Here is a 27,712-nt window from a genome sequence, read left to right on the forward strand (position 1 = left end):
CGACAATCTATGATATAAAAAATGACAAAATACTTTGTAGAGTAGATATTTATTTATATCGGTTCAGAAATGTGTGTAAACACATAAAATAAAGGTTTAATTGTTTGCATTTTTCTCTAGTATCCGTATTAAAACTATACTGACGTTCGATCGAGAAGTGCCTACTGTATACAATATATATATATATATATATATAGGGTATTTCAAAACAATGCCGATAACGTTTGGGATGATTTCTGACACCAAGATAAGACAAAAAGTATAGACCAACCTGGGTCCTCAAATGCTTCCTTTCAGAGTTACAGGCTGCCGAAAACATGAACTTTAAAGATCCATAGCTCCAATACTACAGGATTTACCGCACTCGGTCAAGACTTCACTTAGAAACTAGTATGTGCCCTATCTAAATATCAAGTTTCATAATCCTGCGGTACTTCCGCAACAATTTTTATAGAGGTAGTTGGTGAGTACTTCAAATTATAGACCAGTAGCCAAACTCCCTCTATAAAAAATGTTGCGTGAGTACTTTAGGACCCAATTACGGTAGGTGACATAGTTTTGAAGCTATGGACCTGTAAAGTTCATTTTTTCATGTTTGCGGGAGCCTATAACTCCGAAAGGAAGCATTTGTGCACCCAGGTTGATCTATATTTTTTGGTCTATATCTTGGTGTCAGGAATCACCTCTTAAACATTGTTGTTGTTGTTCTGAAACACCCTGTATATATAATTTTATAGAAAATTGTTTGGCGTGTGTTGTTTTATATTGCACAAAGATCCAATTGGTGTTGTACCTCTGTACGTAACAACTATTTGATAAAAGTAGCGAAATTCTTACCAGACGGATTATCAGCTATTTGATCCAAGATGTCATCCGTTTCCAATTCATGCTTCGCCTGTTGCCATTCTAATTCTATCCTCTGCTTCTCCAGCTCTCGCTTTTCAACGTCCATTTTATGTTTGGTGATGTCTCGATGTAACATTGCCTTCGTCTCCATTTCGAATTTTTTAATTCGCTCTTGAGTGGTTGCATTCAGTCCCGCGTAAGTCCTAATGGTCACTTCGTCGCCGAGAGTTCCAGCCCACGGTGGAGGGAATTTCTGACGAAATTTACTTGCCATGTCACTTACTTGTTGTTGTTGCTGCTGTTGCTCTTGAGTTTCCGCTTCGGAAAGATTTAAGGTAGAAGCTTCACTTGATGTATTCGCACTACTATTACTGACCATCGTTTCATTGGCGGGAGGAGCTTCGGGACTTGCATGCATTGTTTTTACAATATTACCAGACAAAATCACTGAACTAAGAATAGACGAAGCCACTGACAGTTTTTGGTCGTCGATTCCAGGCAGAGACGGTGGATGTTGTCCTACTTCAGAAGAAATCACAGATTCCATGTGTTTGTCTTTATCGCATGCCTGGAAAACAATGAAGCAATAATTATTTTCTGATCTTAAACCTTAAACGACAATATTTCTAAAACTATTTATATAAATAAAAATGCAAGTGACTAAGTGACTTAATAACTCTTGTACCACCCGACCGATCTTGGTCAAATTTTCAACATAGAAGAAGTTCGGGACTAGGATGGTTTTTATCATTTCACTTTCACGGTACAACGATAACATCATATATATTTGGGCAGAAAGTCTACAAAGTACTATATTAATATCTATATGAATAAAAATGAAACTGACTATGTTAATGACTTAATAACTCTTGAATCACCCGACCGATCTCGATCAAATTTTCAACATACAAGAAGTTCGGGACTGGGATGTTTTTTATCATTTCACTCTGACGGTGCAACTTAGGAGAGGGTACGAGATATATAAAAATGATCGAAAATGACCGATATTAGTGTTAAATCCATAGTTTATGGGTTCGTTGATCTGGACAATGACACTTTCGATTGCGTTTAAATCCAAATTCAGCCCCGCAATTTGGGAGAGAGAGATATAATCAAAAATGACTGATACTAGTGTTGAATCTATAGTTTTCGAAGTCACAGATACGTACAGTGACACTTCCGATGAAGTTTAAATCCAAATTCAGGGGATGATGATACGTAAAAATAATTGAAAATGGCCCATATTAGTGTCGATTCTAGTTTTTGAGGTCCTGAAATGTATTCTCCCCGTGCGAAGAATAGGCATTCTGCTAGTTTAATTTAAATAAACCAACCGTACCAAACGTTTGGAGCCATAGGCTAACTTTGTACTGAATAAAGATACGAAAAAATGGAAAAAGAGGAAAGTTACGATTTTCAATCTAAAACGGTGGATTTTTTCTAAGTGCACCAGCCATTTAGGCTCCACAAGGTAAGGTGCTTTGTGTAAAATGAAAAAGCAACATTAGCAGTTCAGCAGGCTCTTCCATTGGACTCTCATTATACGAACAACACAGAATTATTGGGAAAAGATTTGAAATGTCCTAAGGTACCTCACACAATAATGTGTAAATTCATCGTGTCACTTCTGCATATCCTTATGTTCCGTTCGAACACCCTGCTGAACTGGGAACGTATTCATTTAACACAAGGCGCCTTACCTTTATGGAACCCAGACGGCTGGTGCGATTGGAAAAAAATCAAAACCGCTCATTTTCAGTTAACTTTTCGTATCTTCACTGATAACAGAGTTGACCTATGAAACAGAGTAGCTTCTACTTTCTTGGGATTCTTTATGCCAACGCCACACCATGGTTCTTTGAAAATTACTTAATTTGTGGAAGAGAGACGGACCACGATGTTTCATTTTTTATGTTCCCCCGAACTTTCGGCTCGTCTACAAATTGCCCGTACTCTAATGATACCTAATGGCGTCATAAGGCAGCGCAAATAGCGACAACGACCTAGCTAGCGCGTATAAACTATAAAGAATTAGCGTGACTTACAGACTGAAGCGTTTTGCTTTCATATTAAGAATTACGAATATATAAATTTGTTTCTGTAAACCACAATTCTTAAATATGCCTAAGTTTGTATATTAGTGTGACTGACAAACTAGGCGTCTTGGTTTCATAATAACGATAGTTGTTCTCCCAAAAGCTTCGGCTAGTCTCCAAATTGCCTGAACGCTAGCGACAAGTGCTAGCCTGACTGTGAACGGTTAATGGGAACACTTTTTCGATTTAGCGTAACTAACAGACAGGCCTTTATAATAAAGTTAGTTGGAACAACTAATGAGTTTTGAAGTTGGAAAGTCGTCTATCTCTTTTTAAAGATCAAACTCGCTCAACCGACAAAGAAGATACAAGTTTGTTTCATTTAATATCCTCTGAGGATAAGATTAGGATTTAGGATTTAAAATTTCTGGGCTTTTGGCATCTATGGGCATCTTAGCCCGTCACATATGAGGGATGACGTCCTTCGGCGATCACACCATCCGAGGAAAGGGAAGGAAGAAAGGATTAGGATTAGGAATTAGATTTCTGGGCTTTCGGCATCTATGGCCATGTTAGAACGTCACGTATGAGGAATGACATCCCTCTGTGATCACACTATCCGTGGAAAGGGAAGGAAGAAAGGATTAGGATTAGGAATTAGATTTCTGGGCTTTCGGCATCTATGGTCATTTAGCCCGTCACGTATGAGGGATGACGTCCCTCGACGATCACACTACCCGAGGAAAGGGAAGGAAGAAAGGATTAGGATTAGGAATTAGATTTCTGGGCTTTTGGCATCTATGGGCATCTTAGCCCGTCACATATGAGGGATGACGTCCTTCGGCGATCACACTATCCGAGGAAAGGGAAGGAAGAAAGGATTAGGATTAGGAATTAAGATTTCTGGTCTTTCGGCATCTATGGCCATGTTAGAACGTCACGTATGAGGAATGACATCCCTCTGTGATCACACTATCCGTGGAAAGGGAAGGAAGAAAGGATTAGGATTAGGAATTAGATTTCTGGGCTTTCGGCATCTATGGTCATTTAGCCCGTCACGTATGAGGGATGACGTCCATCGACGATCACACTATCCGTGGAAAGAGAAGGAAGAAAGGATTAGGATTAGGAATTAGATTTCTGGGCTTTCGGCACCTATGACCATGTTAACCCGTCACGTATGAGGAATGACGTCCCTCGGCGATCACACTATCCGAGGAAAGGGAAGGAAGAAAGAATTGAGGAAGGAAAAAAGCGGCCTCGGACCTATGTTAAGTACCACCTCGGCATTTACCTGCTGTGATTGAGGAAAATCCAGGAAAACCTTATTCAGGATGGCTGGCTTGAAAAAGCTTTTTACATTTTTTTCGACCGAATGCCCTCACCGGGAATCGCTCTGAGGATAAGAAATATAGAGATTCTCAAAGATAAATGGGTGACCAGTTTTTCTTCAATATTTCTACTACATACTGACCACATAACACTCAAATTATTTGTAGGAGAATTTGAAATTTATAGTGAGCAGTAACTACTGTGTATAAAGGGGAATGTCTAGCATATTAATACAGAAGGTCGTTTTAAGTTTTGGGGAAGGAGGGCGGTTGTATGGTCATATGTTCTGAAAATTACGGACTTTTTTGAAAGGGTTACATTTGCACTCTTACCAACATTGACTATAGTTACAGCCAAAATAAGAAAACTGTGTATGACAAAAGGTTTTCGGTTCAGAAATAGCTCCAATGTGGTGCAAAAAATTGTGTTCCTTGGTATGACCTGAGAACCTACCCCCTAAAAGAACAATCGCAAATGAAGTATAAAGAAGGTTCCACCGCGACTGTAACTACGCAAGATTACATCTGATAAAGAAGAATAAAATTCATATGCTCGGTCCGTCACGTACCACAGAGAGGAAAACGGAACAGTAGAATGTTGTACGAACGCCATTTTGCTGGGGACAGACAGAAGTTTGTAGTTACTCTGGAGCAGTATGGGTATATCTGTTGGAATGTTATAAAACGATGACCATCTCACATCAAGCACTATCGCTGGTGGCGTCACGGTAATTCTTAAACTAGTAAGGGTACTAAATTCTTGGTCATAAATCATGAACGACCTTTTGTAATATAACTGGCCTTATTAGGACTGAATAGTTATTCAATAAAACATTTCAAGAACAATCTGGTTTCTTTCTTATTCATCAGTATATGCTCCTCCTTGTCTATTATTTTAAATTTATATTTTTATAATTTTGTGTGTCCTTGTTTTTGAGTTACGTGACTGTACAATATTTTAGACAGTGATTATACTCTTGTTTTCGTACGAAGAAGTTTTCATTTTAACTAATTAGGTATGTGAGTTCTTGGTGTTAGTTTGGTCATCGTAACAAATGAAAGAAACAGAGTATTTCGCTGGACAAATATGCAGGCCATAGTAAAGTCATTTATACGTATTATTAACCTGGGTATCTTTAAACTGAAATATAAAATATTAATTTCTTATTGATCCATAAATGCACTTTGTGTCTGTAGTTACATAATAATGATAGTTTTGTTACAATCAGAAGACTTGTGACAGATTAAATTTAAAATTAATGAATGGTACTGAAGTTCTAAATAAAATGTGAATAACCAATACTATGAGAATTTAGCTTGCTACTTCCCGATGAAAAATGTCTGAGATTTAATCCTGAAATATTGATGAGCAGTTCAAAAGTAGATAATTACGCAGCACATAAGGTTAGTATTGTGTTAAATTTCTAATGTGTTCTGCTTTCGATCAGTTATTTGAGTAAGAAATTATCTACCACTCGGACAGAATTTAGGAGGATTGAATGTTTTAAATTTTTTAACCTTTTTTTAAAAAATTTAGTTTTAAATTCCATCTTGTAAAAATAATATTCTGAAGTTATCTCTTGTATCCAAATGGAACACTTATCAGAATTAGTATCATTAAAATGATATATCATTTGTTGCTGTGCTGTGAGTTCTATGGTTGAAGAAAGAAAATAAATATACGCTAGTTCCGCGAGGGTCAATTATAATACAGCAGTCTTATCATATATCTTCTATGCGTAAGTAAATGCAACTTCTTGGATGTTTCAGCTGAAAATCATCAACCTTGTTCAAAATCAGGATCTTGGAAGAGAAAGAGCGAACTCGAAAAAGTGTTTTTTTTTTTTTTTTTTTTTTTTTTTTAATTTCTTTCCTCGCATCAGACAGGTCTGGACAATATATAAATATCGCACTTTGCCCTGGTTCGCCCTTAGTATTTTCACAGTTTCTATTTAAACAAAGATTCGCCCTTACTATCTTATGAAACTTGCAAAACTTTCAGCTTCATTTCCCAACACCCCGATTTTAGGAGTCGCCCCCTTCTCTTCCAAGATCCTGAAATGATGTGATGAAGTTGTTTTGAAGGTTTTGTGGACGCAGGTGATTTTAAAAGTGCATCTTAAAATCCTGTGATCCATATGGACGCTGCTTTATTCAATTGGTATTTTAATTTTCAGGGTTTTTAACTACAGCTTTATGGTCAAGAATTTGGCATCCTTACCAGCTTGAAAGAAAGAAAGAAAAAAAAAATTACCGCGACGCCACTAGTGGTTTTACTCGATTTGCAAGTCCTGTCTGTTCGCTATCACCTTACATCTCCGATATCGACGGCCGAACGTTTGTTTCAACAACGGTAATTTAAAAAATTCATTGGCACTTCAAATGAATGTTTATAAAGGGGATTCCACGAATTCCAATTTCATGTGCCATCTGCTCCATGTACGTCACCGCTGACTTTACTATGTGAGTGAACGCCTTGTCCTGGTGAATGACTACGCTAGATGTCTTGTTGCCATATAGGGATGGAATATTATGGCGATATAGTATTTCTGCAATGTTCATCTGGTAATAATCTGTACTGATTTTAACCTTTTTGTCTACTCTGCGTGGCGCAAGTTTGTCATTATAACAGTAACTACCAGTAATCATACAGCCGTGTGAATACTTTCCGCACTTCGCATACTCTGAACGACCTCTGAGATCACGGGGACGGTAGAAGATGGCCCTCTTTTTAACACTTTCCCTTAATTCCCTCTATCTTAACTTAATTCAGGATAGAAAACTCCAATGAAATCAATATTAGTGGGAACGAAGCAAGACAAGAAAGAAAGAAAGAAAAAAAAAAACTTGTAACTATACGTGCGGCGATACTGAATTTTCCATTGATTCGTTGATCGAACTGCAATTTGTGGATGATTCACCAATATGATATTCCACTGCACAAGCAAAATCAAAACATAATTAGCACAATTACAGAATATAACTTTATTACAGATTGTTAGCGGAAAAAACAGATAAGTTTTTACGTCTAAAGTTGCCAATTAAAAAACAAGCACTCAACCAAATCCGAAATCGTTTCAAATTTTTTTTTTAAATGTTTTAATAAATGTTCTTAGTAAATCGGAATTCCCTGGCTTTTCCAGGTTTGTCGCTACTCTGCAACACAGGGTTAATCTCTATCTTTGCCACACGAAAATTTTTTTGTCATACACTGTTTAATTCTTTGCCTATAACTACAAGAGTACGTCAAAAATTATCCGCAATGTACCTATAACTTTTCTTATATTATCTAGTTTATTTTATATTTATGTTGTTGTAATCACGCTATGAAAGTTGGATCCTAATTCCTCTAATTGTTTTCCTTTTGTTGCAGATAGATCATGGCCGCTTCATTAGAGTTTTGTATCAAAGAGGAACAACGAACAATAGTCGGAAAGTGTATCAGCTTCCACAATCCATCAAAAACTTTCGGCACAACATGAAAACAGTGTCTTGCCGCGACCGAGTGTCTACGAAATGGATTGAAACGTTCAAAAATGGTCGCACAAGTGTTACGCACAAGAAAGGTTAGTCGTCCGGCTTCACAGTTGTGCGACCACTTTTGAACATTTCAATCCGTTCGTAGGCACAGGCTGCGGCAAGACATTGTTTTCGTATTGTGCCGAAAGTCTTTGATGGATTGCGACCCCTGATACATCTTCCGACCACAAAAACCGGATCACTGCTCGTATTCCTCTTTGGTGTGAAATTCAAATGGAGTGGCCATGGACTACCTGCAACAAAAGGAAAACAAAATGGAGGAATTAGGATCAAAGGTGAGGTGAGGTGATTTTAGTTTAGCGTCCCGTTCAGCAGCGAGGCTATATGAGATGTGGACCTACTGATTAACGTGGAATCCGAACCACATAAGCTCCCGCCGGGAAGCGAACCCGGGTCTCCCACGCCAAAGGCACGTACACTAAAGGAATTAGGATCAAACTTTTATAGCATGACCATAAGAGCACAACAATAAAATAAACGAGGACAGAGGTCAGTATGGACAATGTACGAAGAGTTATAGCTACATTGCGAATAATTTTTGACTTGCCCTCGTATAAACAATGTTGGAAAGATAAATATAGCCTTCCCAAAAGCCGTAATTCTTGAAGCCATATGACCAACCCACACAACAGCCGTCCTCATTATAAGTAAATGCATAGCACTTCTAAACTACCCCCAATAGCTTCTCGAGTGTGTTCATGTGTGCTTACTGCAACCTAGCGATGTTTCGTTACTATAAACTTGAAAAGACCTTCTCTACATTGTGCTCATTGTTATTGTGTAAATTGTGGTTAAGATAATCTGATTCTTTAAACGAATGTTCTGATAACATTACCTGTTTATCACTCTCATGAACGTCCACTGCGGCTTCTTTGCATTCTTCACTTCCCCCGCCGACCTTCCTGTATCTGGCTTTCTGCATCTTTCTGTTCGCTGCAGAAATTATGGAGGATACAATATCTTTGGCACATATTTCCTTATTTGGGGTTTCAGCCTTCAAGCCTGCAAGGATGCATAATCGCAAAAAGAAAAAAAGAAAAAAAAAGTCATGCATAAGCCCAAAATAAAAGAAAGGAAGAAGAAAACAAAAAAATAAATAGTTTTCCGCAGTCATGCGGCAAGAAAGTAAATGCAAAACTTGAGCACGAAGCACAGCATATACACACACATTCATGTATACGAACACACATATAAAAGTATAAGCAACGTAGTATGACACAAATGTTACGAAACTTATTAAAAGAAACACATACACATACAGAGTATGACAAGAATCATTTCTTGTTAGTAAAAACAAACATCTAAAATCATAAGAAACAATTTAATTATTATTAGTTCAATTAAAAATCTATGAACCGTTGTTGACAAAGGGGTTTATTATTCACAGTTCCATTGTCAAAGGCCCCAGAATGTAGACGTTGACTACATTCTGTGTAATTGGAGGTACTTGTTAGCTCTATCTAGAAGTACCTTTATATTGGCCCAAAAGCCTTATGAAGTTGGTCAAAAAGGCCAGCAAAGATAAGGGGTCATTGGTGATTTAGAGAAACAGAGGTTAATATAGAAATAAGATCAGTATGCAACCACATTTAGCATATGTGAGATGCATTTATAGAGGATAGCGCTGCAGATGAAAGAAAGCGAATGTCTAGTAGAGAACCTTTCAAGAGATTGCATATGACATGCAACTTATTTCAAGGAAGCTTCAGGAACAGGGTGAAACTACGAGAGATCATTCTTCACTAGTGGTTCCATTTTGACTACTTGGGAAGCTTGCCTAATTAGGAAGTTTGTTTACATTTCTTTGCATAGGTTAGTATAGGTTCAAGTTTCTTTAAATAATCCACTAACCAAGTCTTTGTTTGATAGCTCTCTAATTGGCCAAGCTTCTCAATTAGTCAAAATGGAACCACTAATGAAGAATGATCTCCCCTAGTTTCACCCTGTTCCTAAAGCTTTCTTGAAACGATTGATTGATTGATTGATTTTGAGTTTTACGTCCCGTTCAGCAGCGAGGCTATATGAGACGTGGACCTACTGATTAACGTGGAATCCGAACCACATGAGCTCCCGCCGGGAATCGAACCCGGGTCTCCCACGCCAAAGGCGCGTACGCTAACCGCTTAGCCACGAAGGAGCTCTTTCTTGAAACGAATTCACGTTATATGCAATCTCTTGAAAGGTTCTCTACTAGACAGTTTTCTTTTGTCTTCCTTTGTTTTCTTTCGAGATACCTAGTTTTAAAGACTTTGCGACCCATCACCTATGCCAGTTTCCCAACCGGTGTGCCGTGAATGGGCTGCTGGTGTGCCGCGAGTAAATCGATACATAATTATTAATTTTATAGCAATTAAATTGCAGGGCATAGGGAGCAATGTATATTTGTATTTCACATTACTATGAACCTCTAATATGAATCTACAATTTTAAGTTTCATCCCGTGTTACTTTTCTGTACATTTTTAATATTGAAAAAGGTATTTGTTATCATTGTTATGACGTTATGACCATTATTGCTTCTTTATCTTTGCAGACTATTTCGTAACTAAAAATTTTAAAATATTCAATCCTTTCGACAAAACAAACATGCATACGAATTACCTACATTTGTGTTTTAAAAGTAAAAAAGATTTGTTTGTTCGTTCGTTATTTAGTGATCTTCCTTGTTAGTGTAAGTTTGGATGCAGTTTTCGAAAAAGAAAGCGTATTTTTAAAAAGCTAAGTCCAATATTTCATTGCAATTGTTTTCTATTTTTAAATTAGAATGAAAAATAAGCATAATGATGTACCATGGTGGAAAACCAGTGATGGAGCTTTCTTCTCTGTGAGGAGATCAGTAATCACAAAAAAGATACCATGGTATTTTATATTTAAATATAATAAAATCTATGAGTGTGCCGCGAGAATTCAAGTTACACCCATACTGTGCCGCAAGTTTATAAAGATTGGGAAACGCTGACCTATGCCGATATCTTTGTGTAGTGCCGCTATCTTCTATGAATGCTTCTCACATATGATAAATGTGGCTGCATAATGATCTTATTCCTATATTGATTTCATCCCTAAAACCTCTGTTCTCTAAATCACCAATGACCCCTTATCTTTGCTGCCCTTTTTGACCAACTTCCTGAGGTTTTAGAGCCAAAGTAACAGTACCTTCAGATAGAGCTTGACGAGTACTTCGTATTACACCTATTGGTAACCGTCTACCATATGGGAGCCCTTGGCAGTGGAATTGTGAATAAACCCATTTAAAATTCTAGCATTATCCTACGTGTATGAATAAACCTTTTATCTCAATTAGAAACTTCTTTCGTTTAGAGTCCGTGTTGTAGGAACAGCCGAAGACCTCTTCCAATAGATCACGACCAATATGTGAATAGCCAATTTATACTTACGTTAAATTAAATTCTTGTATATATTTAGTATTTACAAGGAAATTTGAATAATCTGAGACTCAATAAATTTACTGGGAATAATTATATTATTTTCCCAATTCGCGAATTGTCAAATTTACTCGTTTAAAATGAAGCTGATATTTAACTTTTCGATGTTACACGCGTAAACAATGAGATATAGGAAATAATTCGGCCAAGGTTTGTATATTAAGGGACCTATCTGGTACTTGCCTAGTGCAGTGGTTGCTAAACTTATGAAGCTTTTGAGCTACCACACCGTTTCTAAATCCTACTGTGAGCTACCAACCGAAAGAACTACCACTTTTTTTTTTTTTTTTTTTTTTTTAATCTTACATTTGTTTATTGCCTATAAACTTACGTTTCTCGTAAATATAAAATCAAACTATCCAAGTTGGCAAATGTCTAGTATACACACACGAAAAACATAACGTGCACAACCCCATGCGTATAACAATCAACTGTGAGATGAAGCTGATAATGGCAGTTGTACGGGAGAAACAAGCAGTTTCTGTCATCATCGACCCCTGTCGTCAGCTCAGTGAAGGAATCAAATGAAAAAAAAAAATGAAATCTTTAAGTTTAACGTCCCACGGTTATGCCGGTTAGGCTAAAGGAGACGGTGATAATAAGAAATGAGTGAAATGCTGGAATGAAGAAAGTGGGAGGAAACGGGAGAACCCCGAGAAAACACACGAGCACGGTGTTTGTCCACCACAAAGTCCACACGGCGCGAGCTGGGATCGAACCAGGGACCCCAAGCACCGGAGATGAACGTTCTACCACTGAGCCACCGCGCCCCCTGGAGGAATCAAGGTTAGCAAACCGGAGCGTTAACGCGATCTACCGAAAATGTCCCCGCGAGCTACTAGTAGCTCGCGATCGACGGTTTGGCGATCACTGGTCTAGTGGAACTGACTAAAATCTATTTTTAAAAATTTTAAAAAGTCAAGATGGTTAAAATTTATGATTCCTCTGCAAATCTAATGTATAATATTAAAATCTGTAGACCATTTTAACATTTTGCTCTGAAATTATTCTACAATTGAAGCTATTTCTTTTTATCGAAATAATGAAATATTAAAGCTCTCAGAATATAGTAAACAAGATAGCTTTAAATCTTCATCAAAATTACTTTCTTGTATTATTTCTAGCGAATATTTGATATTTCTTTTCCAATAAAATATAGTTATTTAAAAGGATTGACATTTTAAAAGTTTTAGTAAGTACGGATAGCGCATGCTAAAACAGAGACAGACAGAAAGAAGCGAAATTAAAATATACGCAATTGCACAACATCCAATTAGGGAGTTACACTGATTATTTTAAGTCATTGTTTATACAGCAAAGGCTGATAGCCCGTTTTATAAATTATTACAACTATCCAAAATATTTTATTTCCTTCATCAACTCTTAATTAATATATCTGTTTACTTTTCTCTCGTCATAAAAATATATTTACATACATGGGTTTTGATACCATGTCTGTAATCTTTAAAATGACACATTAGTTACAGTGAAACTGCAATAATACATAAACTGACGAAACACAACATGTAAAACGTTTACAACACTTAATATCTACGATCTGGATCGTTAAAAATGCTATATATAAGAAATAATGAGTCCCTTCAAACAATAAAAATACATAAAACAATTACACAAAAATTTCTTACCACTCATAAGAACAACCAACTGTCGTATTCACATTTTTTTTTTTTTTTTTTAATATTGAAATCACTACCACATCTATCATTATTTTCCTCACCGGGGATGAATATAATACAGGGTGTATCAAAAAAAACTTTACAACTTTGAAAACTCATATTGACTTATTTAGCTTACAGACATTGTTTTGGTGTCATTTTGTAGCAAAATACATCACGTGTTTTACCTTATACCTAAAGAGGTTTAATGTGGCTTCCATTGGTGATAACGGACACATTCCATCTGAAGTTTCACTTGCTCTACAACGTCTTCAGAAGTATGGAGACGACCTGAAGATTTGTTGTGTCTTACCGAACATCCTGTTTGAATGCCACTGATAAATAGTAGATTTACTGGGAGAATCTTTACCATACTTTGTACGAAAATTACGTTGCACAGTTGTAGCAGATTTGGATTCCTCAAACCTAAACACATACAGCTAGCACGCTTGGAACCAGTAAGGGCAGCCATCTTTGCTACAACTGCCGCTAGCGCTTGCGGTGGCTCGTTTCTGAACTAGTGTACTAAATGAGTCAAAACTTGATGTATTTTGCTACAAAATGACACCAAAACAATGTCTAAGATAAATTAATCTATCAATATTAGTTTACAAAGTTGTAAAGTTCTTTTTGATACACCCTGTATTTAAGCTAAGATAGCTGAAGCGAGTAAAAATGTGTTTCTATTGTTTTACACGATATTAACTTACATGTATATGCTTGCTCCACGTTAATGTCCAAAGAATATCCGACTGCTTAAACGTAGTGTCTTTTCTTTGAGGTTGATAAATGAAGTCTACAAATGGAGTTGAAATCGGTCAAAAATAAGGAACTGATTTCAACCATAACTTGGATTTTCGCGCATGTATATTAATGTCAATAGGATTTCCCAAAATAACACTTGTGAAAATTGTTCTATTTTAATGCAGCATGGCCTGTATTTTCTTCAAGGCTTATCCCTATTACTTGGAGTGAAAAGCAGCCAAAGATAAACAGTACATTCAAATTCCAAAAGTACATGTTTACTCGCTTCAATAGTGCGTCCACCCCCCCCACTTCCCCGATCGAGGCCGAGAGCAAGACGCATTGTCGGCACGTGCTGTAGCAGTTGGCCGGTTAAGTTCGGCAACATATAATACCATTAGAAATGGAATACATAAAATGTCTTTCTTAACTAGAAATTAAATAATGAATTAATGAACTTTAATGAAAAAAGAAGGCAAAAATGACCCTTTCTTCTTAAAATAGGAATTTTTGAAAGCTCTGAGACACGTGTCCACTTATTTTAAACAAGAAATTTATATGCCGAGTTTCATCTTCACAACTTCAGGGATTTATATGGTACATTATTCTGGTCAAAATATTTGAATTCCTTTTATCTCTTCTTTTCTTATTCATTGTTCTCGTAAGAAAAGGAGTGCTCTGTCCAAATCTCACGTCTCTTAGATATATTAGCATGGCCTGAATTTTCAGTGAATCAATTTCACTGTTCCATATAACAGTACCTATTGTCTCAGCCTATTGTTGAAGCGCGGGAGACTTTCTTCAGCGTAGATGTAGAGGGGACACTCATGCGCAGTCGGACAACGAGTGAACACGTGTAGTGAGCAGTCGTCGGATTTCAGTTGTTTGTAAAATGACAGAAAAACTTGAGCAGAAATCGGTACGTTTAATTTTAAACGAGAATTTGGGCATTAGAAGTGTGTGTGCGAAATTTGATTCACGCTTTCATCGCCAAACACAATATTCCTATGTCTCGTCACGCTCCCTACTCGCTCGACACGACTCTGTCTAACTTTTGGTTATTTCCCAAGCTGAAAATGCCACCAAGAGACCTGATTTGAGTCTAGAGAAAACATCATGCGGAATGCGACGACACGGTTGCTCATTGTTCCAGAAATGTTTCCAACAATGGCGGAAGCGCTGGGAGAAGTGTGGGCATTATCAAGGAGACTTACTTTGAAGGGAATTAGTGTTTCGGATTTCAAAATCAATAACTGCATTTGCCAACCAAAAGTTCGATATCCTTTGAACACACCTCGTATATATATATATATATATATATATATATATATATATATACACATTATATATATATATAAATAAAAGGTATGTTGCGATCTACTGATTGAAAGAAAGGAACAAGTATAACAGACTAAACAATTTCATAGATAAACGTTGGAAAGGCACACGAAGATGTAATCAGTCACAATGGTTTAATACGTAGTATTGGTGAAAACGAAGAAATCATCTAAAATTATTTTCTGGGGTAATTTACCTTCAACTTTTTGGATATTGTTCAGCAAAAGGCTATGCTGCAAAGCTGTTGCATCTGGTTCCGAAGCCTCCTGAGGTAAAAGATCAGGGAGATTAAGATTACTATAATCCTCCGCATCATCATCTGAGAAAAACCAATCCACCTACAAAGAGAAAAAGAAAATATTAAGGACGCTTGTTTAACCACCAGGGGTACACAGTACTACGTGTCTTTTTTTCTTATCTACATCTTCATTCACAGATTTTCAGCATTTGCTACACTTGGCCAATGTAAAAGGTGGAGCAAGGTGTATCAAAAATTGAATACTAACTTTCTTTACATTTAAATTCTCTTAATTGGTATAAGTTTTGCTCAAAGTGGAGTTAATGTACTGTTTCTTTTCGGGCTCGGGTACATCGTTTCTTTCAAAAAACATGTGGCGAGGGGGGGAGGGGGAGGCACACTGAAACTACGTATTAACCTTTTAGATTTTTTAAAGATAAATTATAGACTTTCAGTCAACCGGCTACAGCATCATCGCTATTTATCGTAGGATCATGGTTCATACCTAATTTTTTTTCACAATAAAGCAATCTTTCAAATTGTATCATTGACATTTCCCTATCGTGTCCCTGAGGCGGGGAATTTTCAGAGAAATCGGGATTTTTTCTGAATTTTGTTTTTCAAATTTTGAGCTCCCTGTCCCCCCTGTTTTAACACAGAGACCTGAAAATCAACTAACAAATACTACGAGGTATACTAAATGTGTGTACCAAATTTGAAGCTTCTATCTTGAATAGTAAGGGCGGGAATCAATAATCCCCACAATGCCCCAGATTACCGCAAAAGACCCTGATCTCAGGTAAAAAAAAATCCGGAGACATCCCTATTTACCCTAGGATCATGGTTCGTCAATCATTCTCTTCAGAATAGAACTGCCTTTCAAACCGTGTCACATTCACATGTCTCCTTCATGTATCTGAGGCGGGAAAATCGCGAAGACAGGATTTTTTTTGGTTAAAATATCCCTTTTTAAAACTTTTGGCCAATTTGGACCCCCCTGTGTTAATAGAAGTCTGGAAAAAAATCTGCTAAATACTATTCGGTGGACTGAATGTTTGTGCAAAATTTTAATCTTCTAGGTGCAAAAGTAAGCCCACCGAAAAATAATATACCCACAATACCCCAGGATCTTGGGTAGAAATTTCGTGAGACATCCCTATTTACCCTAGGATAATGGCTCGTACATCATTCTGTTCAGAATAGAACTGCCTTTCAAACCGTACCATTCACATGTCTCCATCATATATCTAAGGCGTAACAATAGCGAAAAAGGGATTTTTTGGTTTAAAAAAAAAAAACCTATGAACCCCCCCCCCTCCTAGTTTTAATGCAGAGATCTGAAAAAATCTGATAAATACTACTCGGTGGACTGAATGTTTGTTCAAAATTTCAGACTTCTAGGTGCAAAAGTAAGCCAGCCAGCCCCCCCCCCCCCAAAAAAAAAAAACTAACGAAACATTTCTTAGTTATGACGTCATCACCTCCTATGTCTCGATGCAGAAAAGCGTGAAACTATACGTAACGTGTTCTACAATGTCTCTAGACTTAAAAAAGTAAAAAGCTTTATTGATTCTTTTTTAATCGAATAATGAAGACACTACTTTAGTACCTAAAAATAGGTACTAGAACTCCAAGGTTTTAACAAAGCCTACAGCTACTTGCCGTATATTTTTCTGAAGTACGCGCAAAAGAGACGTTCTATTGTCACTTATTTGTTCAAGGTTGGCAGTTACAGACATAAGGTACCACCTAATCTCTAAATATGAAGGAACAAGAAGCTTCAGCACGAGCTACAGAACACTTGTAAAGTAGCATTATTAAAATATCTATTTCTTTATTGTAATCTGAAACTATACTTTACGAAAAATCTTACTAATCCTACTAATAAAATCTTACTATACTTAAGGATGTTTCTGAGAAAAGAAACTTGTAAAAAATATAAGTGACTTGTTACAGGGATTAAATCCTAATGTGATTGGGAAGGAATGAAAGAGGCTTTGACCAAATTTTACATTGAAGAGAAAGGATAGTTTAAATCATAAACCTTAATGTACTAAAGCATTTGATTTTTAGTTTAGTGTTCCTTTCAGCAGCGAGGCAACATGAGACGTGGACCTACAGCTTAGCGTGGAATCCGAACCATATGAGCTCCCGCCGGGAACCGAACACGGGTCTCCCATGCCAAAAGCGTGTACGCTAACGGCTTAGCCACCACGGAGCTCAATGTATTAAATGAATACTGTCATTGAAAGTATTGTCCAGCACACTTAAGTACACTTCGTTTTAGACACGAATTTCAGTTCTGAATCCAGTAGCCAGATAAGAGATTTTCGTCGCCATCTTTTTTTCCGAAGGCAAACAAAGTAAAGGTTAAATCCATATCAGCAAATCAAAATAATTGGTCGCTAATAGATTTAGGATTTAGATTTCTGGGCTTTCGGCATCTAAGGTCATTTAGCCCTTCACGATTTGAGGGATGACGTCCTTCGGCGAACACACACTATCTGGGGAAAGGGAAGGAAAGAAGCGGCCTGGGACCTATAAGTTAGGTACTACCCCGGCATTTGCCTGGTATGAATGAGGAAAACTCAGGAAAACCTCATTCTGGGTGGCTGGCCTGAAAAAGCGTGTTACACTTTTTCGAGCGAGTGACCCCACCAGGAATCGAACCCGGGACCGAGGTCGCTAATAGAAACCTGGATACTGGAAATTTCGCGCTCTGACCTAAGAATATTATACTGTTAAAAATATTGGTACAAAATATATACTTTTAAGTATGTATAAACATTTGAGACAATTGGTATGAAGCTTTAACTGCACTATGTGGTGGAGGCTGCAGTTCCCCCTATAAAATGGACACATCATGAATTTAATATATATATCAGTTGAAAAAGTCATCTAATGATAGTAAAGGAAGACTTACGTGTGTTATTAATGACTCGACTATTCGACACTGGTGAGACATATCCGTAACCATCGTGACCATATCAGCAGCTCGTACCAAAGTTGGACCAAATACAATGGCTAAATTTCTCGCTTCCATTTTGTTTACGTCACTGTGTTCAACCACTTTTTTCAGATGGAACATCAAATACTTCAATGTCTCAAAATGATGCTCGGGAAGACTATGAACCTGGAAAAGGGAGAAAAAGAAAATTAAGTAAGAACATGTCTCTTACGACATTCGCTGCGGGTTTTGGAGACAAAAGAAGCTGCGGTAGTAAAAGTATATTTTCACAATAACTTTCATAATTCTATACATTTTATAATTAATTAGTTTCAATATTGTACACTCTACACATAGCTTAAAGTTATAACAAAATAAATAAGATAATCGACAATACTTCACATTTCAGATCTTCAGAATTGTATCACCGAGTTACCAAAACCTAGCCACCTTTCTTTAATTTCTCTCTTCCTGTTTTTCGTAGATGACCCGGTTATCGTCTTTTTCGTAGACTACCACAGCCCGAAGTTCTTAAGTCAACCAGCCAGTGATTTGAAATTTAGGATCTATCGTGAACACAGTGCTGGTGTGCCATCGTGTGTGGTCATTGCTGGTTTTCTCTTTCTTTGAGGGCTCTCCAAACGTTCTAATCACACTGTTTGAATACTGCAGTGCTAAAACAATCACCTATCTCCGTACTGACCACATCCAACACTGCTACCTTCGGTGATTTCACGGGAACCGTAAAACAATGAGCCTAGGGCGTTGAAACTGTGATTGCATGCGAATATGAAATAACCTCCATGAACCACAACTGATTCGTGAAGAAATCAAATCACTTTAGTATATGAAAATTCATTTGTTTGTTTCCATTCACATTGGAATATCGTATAATTAACGAAAAACGCGGGAAGAGTTATCCAATCTTTAGTTAATGATACGTGGGATATAAGAAACTAACGTTACAATGCCGGTATTTCTGGAGTTTAGTCTGTTGTAGAGAAATGAGGCGTGTGCACTAATTTTAATACATGGTGTTGGCAACTGTGCAATTTCAGCAACTCATCACCTACAGCGCTAGTTGTAAATAAACACAAATGGCGACTCGTTTGGTAAACTGACCTTGCGAAAAAATCCGCTTAATTTTCGATTTCTGTCGGAGAAACATATAACTGCGGCTGAAATTCCCTGGCAGCTGGTAGAGGTGTACGAAGAGACTGTAATGTCTCATCAGCACGTAGCAAAATGGTGTCGAAAGTTTGAGGCTGGTAAAGAAAACGTCACCAACGAGGAGTGCAGTGGCCGACAGCATCAACAGACTTGAACACAGCTCGCGTCCACCCTTCCTACAGCACGGATCTCACTCCAAGTGACTTCCACTTGTTCCTGCACTTGAAGAAGAACCTAGGACGTCGTCGCTTCGTTTCAGACAAGGAGGTGAAACACTTCGTGACAACGTGGATGAATACGCAAGGACGGATTTTTATCAGGAGGAAATCTTCAAACTCATCCCACGATGTGACAAGTGCCTCAACTGATATGAAAACTACGTATCCTATCGGTTGGCTGTATTGGTTGTATGAATATATACACGTTTCACTGTAGGCTTTGTAACCTTATTTTCCGATCACCCCTTGTAATAATAATCAAAATCCCACTGGTTTCACTGATAATATTAATTTATATTAGAATACCAAACTTACCAATTTCTTTAGAGTTGTTATCCTTTTGTTGGGGTCATCTATCTTGTCAGCATCGATAAATAAGGGATATAGATCAGTAGTTAAAACAGAATCCGGGAGCTTTCGAAAGAAGGACTTTAATAAACTAGATATGACATTTACATCATTCCATCGTGTATCCTGAAAAAAAGAAAAATCAGTTATTAATTATTAGTTAGCAATTTTATTTTATTTTTTAAATACAAGTATAAATAAACACAGAGATTTCTATTACTTTGTTAATAAGAGACACTCATTAATGTGTACAGACTACAACGACTTATCAAAATGATAGTCGTAAACCTGGTTCGTTTGCTGAGGTAAAAATTCGAAGTGGTAGTATTTCTTTGACATTAAAAATATTAGCTTCGATATTTAAATACCATTAATCTCACCTTTTTAATAAAACTGACAACGTCTATAACCGATGTTAAACTGGTTTATTATTTGATAAAACTTATAATATCCTTTTCTTAAAACTGTTAAGTACACAAATTCACTGACTAGGTAACCTTAAAACATATCCATATCAACAACTATCCCATAATAATCACTTACATATATTAAAAACATTCTTCTTTTGTTAATAAGAAATGAACATTCTACTAAGTATAGTGCATATGTATGAGTACTTTCTGCCCAAGGTACAGGTAAATATTACACAAACCAAAGTATTTTGTTGTATAAAATGTCGCTCGACAAAGGGACTGAATATAAAAGTCATGAGTAGGCTTGGCTTTTATCTTCAAGAACCACTGGTCCGTTAATATTAATGTTCTTTACATTGCTTATGCCCATCATATTTTAATCGCACCTTGTATATCTATTCATTACATTTCACATATACATTAAACAAATCTTACACTTCATCAATACCTATATTTAACAATAAAGTTTTAACACAAATTAATATAATGAAAACAATTTTTGTGCTTGATTAATCATGAATTAAATTACAATCCTTCACGTTAATAAGAAAGAATTCAAGTCATTGAAAAATTATCGTTGATGAATGAAAATCAAAGAAAATATAATTGAACAAAAATCAAAAATTAAACACAATCTACGTTTGAATAAGCACATGTAAGTGAATAAATCTATTTTACAGAAACAAAAGACACCCTTTTGTTATTATATAAATACATTTTTATTATTGTTATTATTATTTTTCATTCCTATTTATTTGAGCAAGAATGTCAGGTGCTACTAATTCTTTCACTAGATGCATCCATTTTTCCTTTGTATACGGAGTAGGTTTCCAAACCTTTAACTCATCTATATTGCGAAGTCCAATTGACATCCCCGTTTTAGCGTTCAACAATTCGAAAACTTTAGGATTTATTTCCTTAAAACATAAATAAGGACCTGAGAAAATGTCACAAAATTTGTAAATCTTCTTTAATAACATATTACTTTGCGGATGTTGTTTAACAAAAACTAAGTCATTGACTTTGATCCGATATTTTCCTTCCTGTAAAGACTCTACTTGCGAATTACGTTTCAAAAACTTGTTATGTCTTCGGATCTTTACCATATTCACTAGATTGGATGAATCTATAATTGTCGAATCTTCCAATTTGACATCAAAATGTTGTTCCACAGGGAAAATCAAATCAGAGCCATTATGAACATTAGCAGGAGACACACCTAAAGTGTCTGATATAGAATGGTTCAAAAGGTACGTAATTTGGTTGACATGCTTAATCCATTCAGCATGTTTATCCTTACAAAAGTGCCGAAACAACATACCAAAATTGCGATGTACATTTTCTACCACGGAGCTACTTGGATGGTACGGAGTCACAAAATGAATTTTAATGTTGGCCTTGTTCATGGCTTTGAGAAACACATCACTTTTGAATTGTGAACCGTTATCGCATAATATATGCTCGATAGGGCCACAATGTGGAATATATACATTCAGAATTTTATTCACGATAGCAGCGGAGGTTGCTTTACGCAAGGGATAGGCTACCACATATCGTGAAAAGATGTCCATAGTTGTTAACAAATAAACTTCTCCAGTAGCTGCTCTGGGTAACGGTCCATATAAATCAATCGATAGAAATGAATGTGGTCTCTCAGGTGTTATTGAGAGCATTGGTTTTTGTATAGCCTGATAATTATGCTTAATTTGCATACACTCAATGCAGTCATTGATATAACTTTTGACTTGAGCTCTCATTCCCTTCCAGTAAAAAGATTTATTAACCAAGGCACATACCTTCACATACCCAAAATGTCCGAAATCATCATGGTAGGCCTTTAGTATACGTGCTGTTAACGTAGGTGGAATGCAAATTTTGTTCCTAGATTTGAATTTGAAATCTTTAATAAGTAAAATCCCGTTGTTTAATTTAAATCTGGAATTCCAGTGTTTGGGACAACTACATCCCTCGCCACATGAAGATAAATGTTCCATGATTTGTTTATATTCATGATACTTCATTTGATGTTCTCTTAAATCTTCTATCGAAATGGTAGCTATTTCATCCTGTAAGATCTTAAATTCGTTAATGGACAAAATATGTTGCTCTTCTCCAGGAAACAGACGTGATAAGGTATCTACGGGTCCATTATCTACCCCTTTAATGTGTTGTACTTCGAAATCATAAGCTTGAAGATCTAACGACCAGCGAAGTAATCTGTTATTATATCCTTGTACGCTATTGAGGTATCGCAATGAATTATGGTCGGTAAGTACTATAAAATGACATCCGCTAAGATATGGAGCGAATTTTTGTATTGCAAAACGTATAGCCAAAAGTTCAATTTCTGTCGTGGTGTATCCCTTTTCAGCTTTCTTTAGAGTACGACTAGCGCAATGTATAACAGCTGGTTCCTGAATGGTTGGGTTAGGTTGCCAGAGTACTGCAGAGATTCCAAGCTGAGAACCGTCACACTGTACATAGAAAGGAACGTCGTATCTGGGGTGGTTCAAATGGATGTTTCGTTTTACGCACTCCTTCAACTTATTAAAACTGTGTTCTTGAATAGGACCCCATTGCCATGGTACCCCTTTCTTTATGATCATAAATAAAGGCTGGGCTATCTCAGCGAATCGCGGGATGGCTTTGCGAAACCAATTGAAGAGTCCTAATATTTGTCGTGTCTGTTTCACATTTACTGGCGCAGGTAGATCTTCTATGGCTTGAACTTTAGATTGACTGAATTGTAAACCAGAGGCATCAATTTGGTACCCAAGAAATTCTATAGAATTCTGCAGAAATTTGGATTTCTGTAGATTGATAGTAAGGCCTGAACTTTCCAATCTGTCTAAAACTATATCTAAGTACTTCAGGTATTCATGTGGATTTTTCCCCATGATTAAGATGTCATCAGCATACGTTATCACGTTGCTACGTAAGTCTTGACCTAGAACTTGGTTCAAGCAGGATGCTAATGCTGCACTACCATTGATAAGCCCAAAGACTACACGATTGTATTCGTACAAGTGACCTTCAAAACTAAATGCTGTATATGGTTTTGAATCTTCATGTAACTCGACCTGATTATACGCCATCACTAGATCTAGATTTCCGAATACAGTGTTCCCTTGTAAAGAAGCTAGTATTTCTTCTACTGGAGGATACCTCACTTGTTCCAGATCAATGTGACTGTTAGTACGTCTCAAATCTAATACCACACGTAGAGAACCATTTTTCTTTGGAACAACATGTAGTGGGTTAAGGTGTACGCTTCTTGAAGGCCTAATGATCCCATCTCTTAACATATTTGCTATTTGCTGTCGTACATTCTCCCTGTATCTATATGGAATTATATAGGGCTTGGTTACTATGGGTTTATCTGTTTTAACTTTAAAAGAATAAACAAAATCCTTGCAGCATCCAGGACGTTCTGAAAAGACATTTCTATGTTTATATAAGATGTTCTTAAAGTCGGCTATTACTGTATTATCAGCAAAATCAAGGCTGCTTTCGAGAGATTTAACATGTTCAGAAAATAATACATCGTCCTTTATATTCATCAAAATTTGTTTGTCTTCCAATTGTGGATCATTTAATTTATCACTTTTTGCACTAATAGAAACATTATTCACTATAGGAGACATATCATTATATTGACAAGCAAGATTATCTGATTTTGGAAGCAGTTTCTGAACAATTTCCTGAGGTATACCCGGTATCGTCAACGTTTGGTTTTTAAAATCAAGCATGACACGTAATTGGGATAATAAATCTAAGCCCATAATTAATTTCTCGTTAAGATCCTTTATTACCAGAATAGGGATTGATATTTCAAAATCTTGAATAGATATTGTCACACGAGTAATTCCTGCTACTCTCTTTTTATGTTTACCGGTAAAATCAACTATAATAAGATTCTCAGCCTTTTGTAGCTTAGGATTCGAATAATTACTAGTAATTGCTTTCCATAATGAATACGATAATAGAGAGGCATTTGCTCCTGTATCAAGTAGAGCTTCGGTACTTAACCCATTGACTTTAATAGGTATTTTAGCTGTACTATATGACTTTAAAAATACAAAATTTTCTTCAATATTAAAACCATCATTAACAGTATCATCTTCAAACCAACAACGATTTACAACCGGTATAAATTGGTACTGACACCTATTAATTGCTATTTCCGAATAATTATTTACAGTGACGTCATGTGAAAGATCATTTTCATAATTAGCATGAACATGTAAATTGGAAGATAAATGTTCGTAAGAATTATCGCTTAAATTTTTAGATAAATGTTCATGAGAATCCACAGCTGACATGGGTTTAACCCCTACCACATCAGCAGCAATTAGTTTAAATTCATACTCGTGTATGGTTCCAATAAGGTACACTGTACAGCACAATCGTGATTATGTCCCGTATTATTGTTCTGTACAGAAATTACTTCAATGCCTGTATCTTGATGCGAAGTGCCATCTCTTGTCCTTCCATTACGTCTATCCGCGTAGTTCGCTGTATTTCTGGAATTTCGCCATACATTACGTCGATTTTTAAATCTATTTTGACTATATGGTCTAACATACGAATTGCTACTATTAATTAGGTTAGGCGGATTCCCTACATAACCTTGCCTATTGTGCTCATTTTGATTGCTAGAGTATACTCGGCTTAGGTTAGGTTCTGTATTATTCACACTCCGAATATTTAAATTCCGAACAGGCACCAAATGATCTGAATTATTCTTATTTTTACCTATTCCTGATTGTGGATTCATGGCATGGTATTGAGTTTCGTAGCATTGGACAAGCATCAATAAATGGCTGAAACTCATACACTGTGTGGAAAATAAGATCTGTTGCAATTTAAATGGAAGCAAATTTCGAATCGATGCTATTATTCTCGATTCCGATTGCAAAGGATTAACGACCTTTAATTCGTTGTAGACATTTACAACAAACTCTACAACAGATTTGTGCAATCGAGGATTGAAGTGTTGATTTCTAAGGGTGGCATCTCTATTTGCCAGCAAAAAGTCATTTTCATAATTAGCGATCAATGCCGCTTTGAATTCCTCATATGTACTAATGTGATCACGTATTGCCTTAAACCATAAGGAACAAGGTGGGAGTAATACATGGGGTATTAATTTCATATATTGGGATCGATCGATGCACATTATATTGCATTCGTCTTGGAATTTCTCTAAGAAAGAAGTAGCATTCTCATTACACTTACCACTGAATTTGCTCATAGCTCTAATTTCACTCATTTTAACACTTAATTTTACCTTCTTTTTCTCATTCCTTGTTCTTGTTGAGTGATAGTTCCTATCCGTGACGTGCTGTGTCGTGACACCATCTATGTTTCGCTCATCAGTACTCTTCGGACAACTTTCTTCTAGTATAATATCCTCATCGGACCCCGGCGAAGGCGAGTTCATCTCTGGTGAGTGGGACAACTCAAAGCGATCACTACCCAAGTTATTACGGTAAATGTTATCTTTAGCCTGTAACGTTCTAATCTCTTCTTGAATAGTAGCTAACAACTGTGTATTTACACGTATGTTATTAGAGTTGTTGCTGACCTGGATCTTTTGCTGCTTAAGGGAAGATTCTATTACTTCTAAATCTTTTTTTACAGCACAGATTTCTTGATTTTGGTGATTGTGCTTTTCCTGACAATCATCGGATATTCTTTTTAACTTTTCCTCGAACTGTGAGGATAGGTCGTTCACCACCTGGACAATTGTTTGTTTCGTTTCATCTGATTTCTGTTCTATCCGTTCTATCCGTCTACTTAATTCTTCATATTGCTTGTTAGCTTCGTCAAACTTCAGTTCTATCTTCTGTTCCATGATCTGGTTAGCTTCGTCAAACTTCTGTTCCATTCGTCTACTTAATTCTTCATTTCGCTTGTTAGCTTCGTCAGACTTTTGATCTATGGTCTGCTTTAATTCTTCATTTTGTTTGTTAGCTTCGTTGAACTTCTGTTCCATGGTCTGCTTTAATTCTTCATATTGCTTGTTAGCTTCGTCAAACTTCTGTTCCATACGTCTACTTAATTCTTCATTTTGCTTGTTAGCTTCGTCAGACTTCTGCTCTATGGTCTGCTTTATCTCGGTAGACATCTGCATTATTTGTCGCTGTAAAGCTAACAAGAGTCGATCCTCTGATGACAAACCTGGTGTTACACTAGTTTCACCTTGGTCACTAGTATTTGATTCCTGCTGCATTGTTTCGTTGTCCATTTTTCTTATGATTACTTTACCACTTCGCAATATGGTTAAGTTCGTATTCATTAACTGTAATATAAAAGTAAATTCAACCTTACTCTTCTTCTTCGGGAATTGAATTTACAGATTCCCGGGTGAGGTAAACCAAATTTTTACAACGACTTATCAAAATGATAGTCGTAAACCTGGTTCGTTTGCTGAGGTAAAAATTCGAAGTGGTAGTATTTCTTTGACATTAAAAATATTAGCTTCGATATTTAAATACCATTAATCTCACCTTTTTAATAAAACTGACAACGTCTATAACCGATGTTAAACTGGTTTATTATTTGATAAAACTTATAATATCCTTTTCTTAAAACTGTTAAGTACACAAATTCACTGACTAGGTAACCTTAAAACATATCCATATCAACAACTATCCCATAATAATCACTTACATATATTAAAAACATTCTTCTTTTGTTAATAAGAAATGAACACTCTACTAAGTATAGTGCATATGTATGAGTACTTTCTGCCCAAGGTACAGGTAAATATTACACAAACCAAAGTATTTTGTTGTAAGACAATGCTACTGAGGGACAAAACGCAGCTGTTTTACCACTTATAATTCTGCCATCCAGCAAAACTCTTGTAATGAAGTTAACTTGTCTACACGAAAACGTTCCCCACTGCGTCCTCTAGCGTTGCAAAAGCTACTCACGGTCAAAAGCTGCGTCATACGCTATGACAGAAAAGTGAATCACACTAAGAAAATGGTTTCCACAAGCGGCAAAACAGCTGTTTTTTCGTTGATTTAAATCCAATCTTACCATAATAATGAAGTAATATGTCGCATTGGTATTATTATCAATATTTATAAACTTGTAGAATCTTCACAAATATCTACATTGAGTATTTCTGTGTGACATAACTTCATTCCAGAAACTGATAGCTATTGGAACTGTAACAGTCCCATTAAAAAATTAATTAATGTATTATTTTCTGGCAAAGTTCGACACAGACTTATGACACACAGCAAGAGGGAACCTATACAGTATACATATAAAAGCTTTCAACTGGCGCCGTTGCTGTTGTCAGTAAAGTGCAAAAGTCAAGTAGTATCGGTTTCTCTTTGCCAGAACTTCCGGAATTAAATACTACAATCCGGAACATATACTTCTGTATAACAAATACGTGTAAAA

The 27,712-nt window shown here is 36.5% G+C and overlaps 1 protein-coding gene across 16 annotated transcripts in view; it reads right to left on the minus strand.

Moving 5' to 3' along the window:
* RhoGAP19D (Rho GTPase activating protein at 19D) overlaps positions 1-27,712 on the minus strand; it is a 510,472-nt gene that overhangs the window by 17,645 nt on the left and 465,115 nt on the right. For 15 of the 16 annotated variants that reach the window (XM_081741279.1, XM_081741278.1, XM_081741280.1 and 12 more), the window contains 5 exons: positions 19,845-20,003; positions 18,118-18,327; positions 15,153-15,294; positions 8,589-8,755; positions 838-1,414 (listed from right to left, as the gene is read on the minus strand). In XM_081741279.1, coding sequence (XP_081597405.1) covers positions 838-1,414; positions 8,589-8,755; positions 15,153-15,294; positions 18,118-18,327; positions 19,845-20,003 — 1,255 coding nt within the window. The remainder of the gene's footprint in view (positions 1-837; positions 1,415-8,588; positions 8,756-15,152; positions 15,295-18,117; positions 18,328-19,844; positions 20,004-27,712) is intronic. The other variant, XM_081741277.1, reaches the window with a different exon arrangement.

This window comes from Thermobia domestica, chromosome 15, assembly GCF_964235325.1.
Source record: "Thermobia domestica chromosome 15, izTheDome1.hap1.1, whole genome shotgun sequence".
In the NCBI taxonomy this organism is placed as follows: Eukaryota; Metazoa; Arthropoda; class Insecta; order Zygentoma; family Lepismatidae; genus Thermobia; species Thermobia domestica.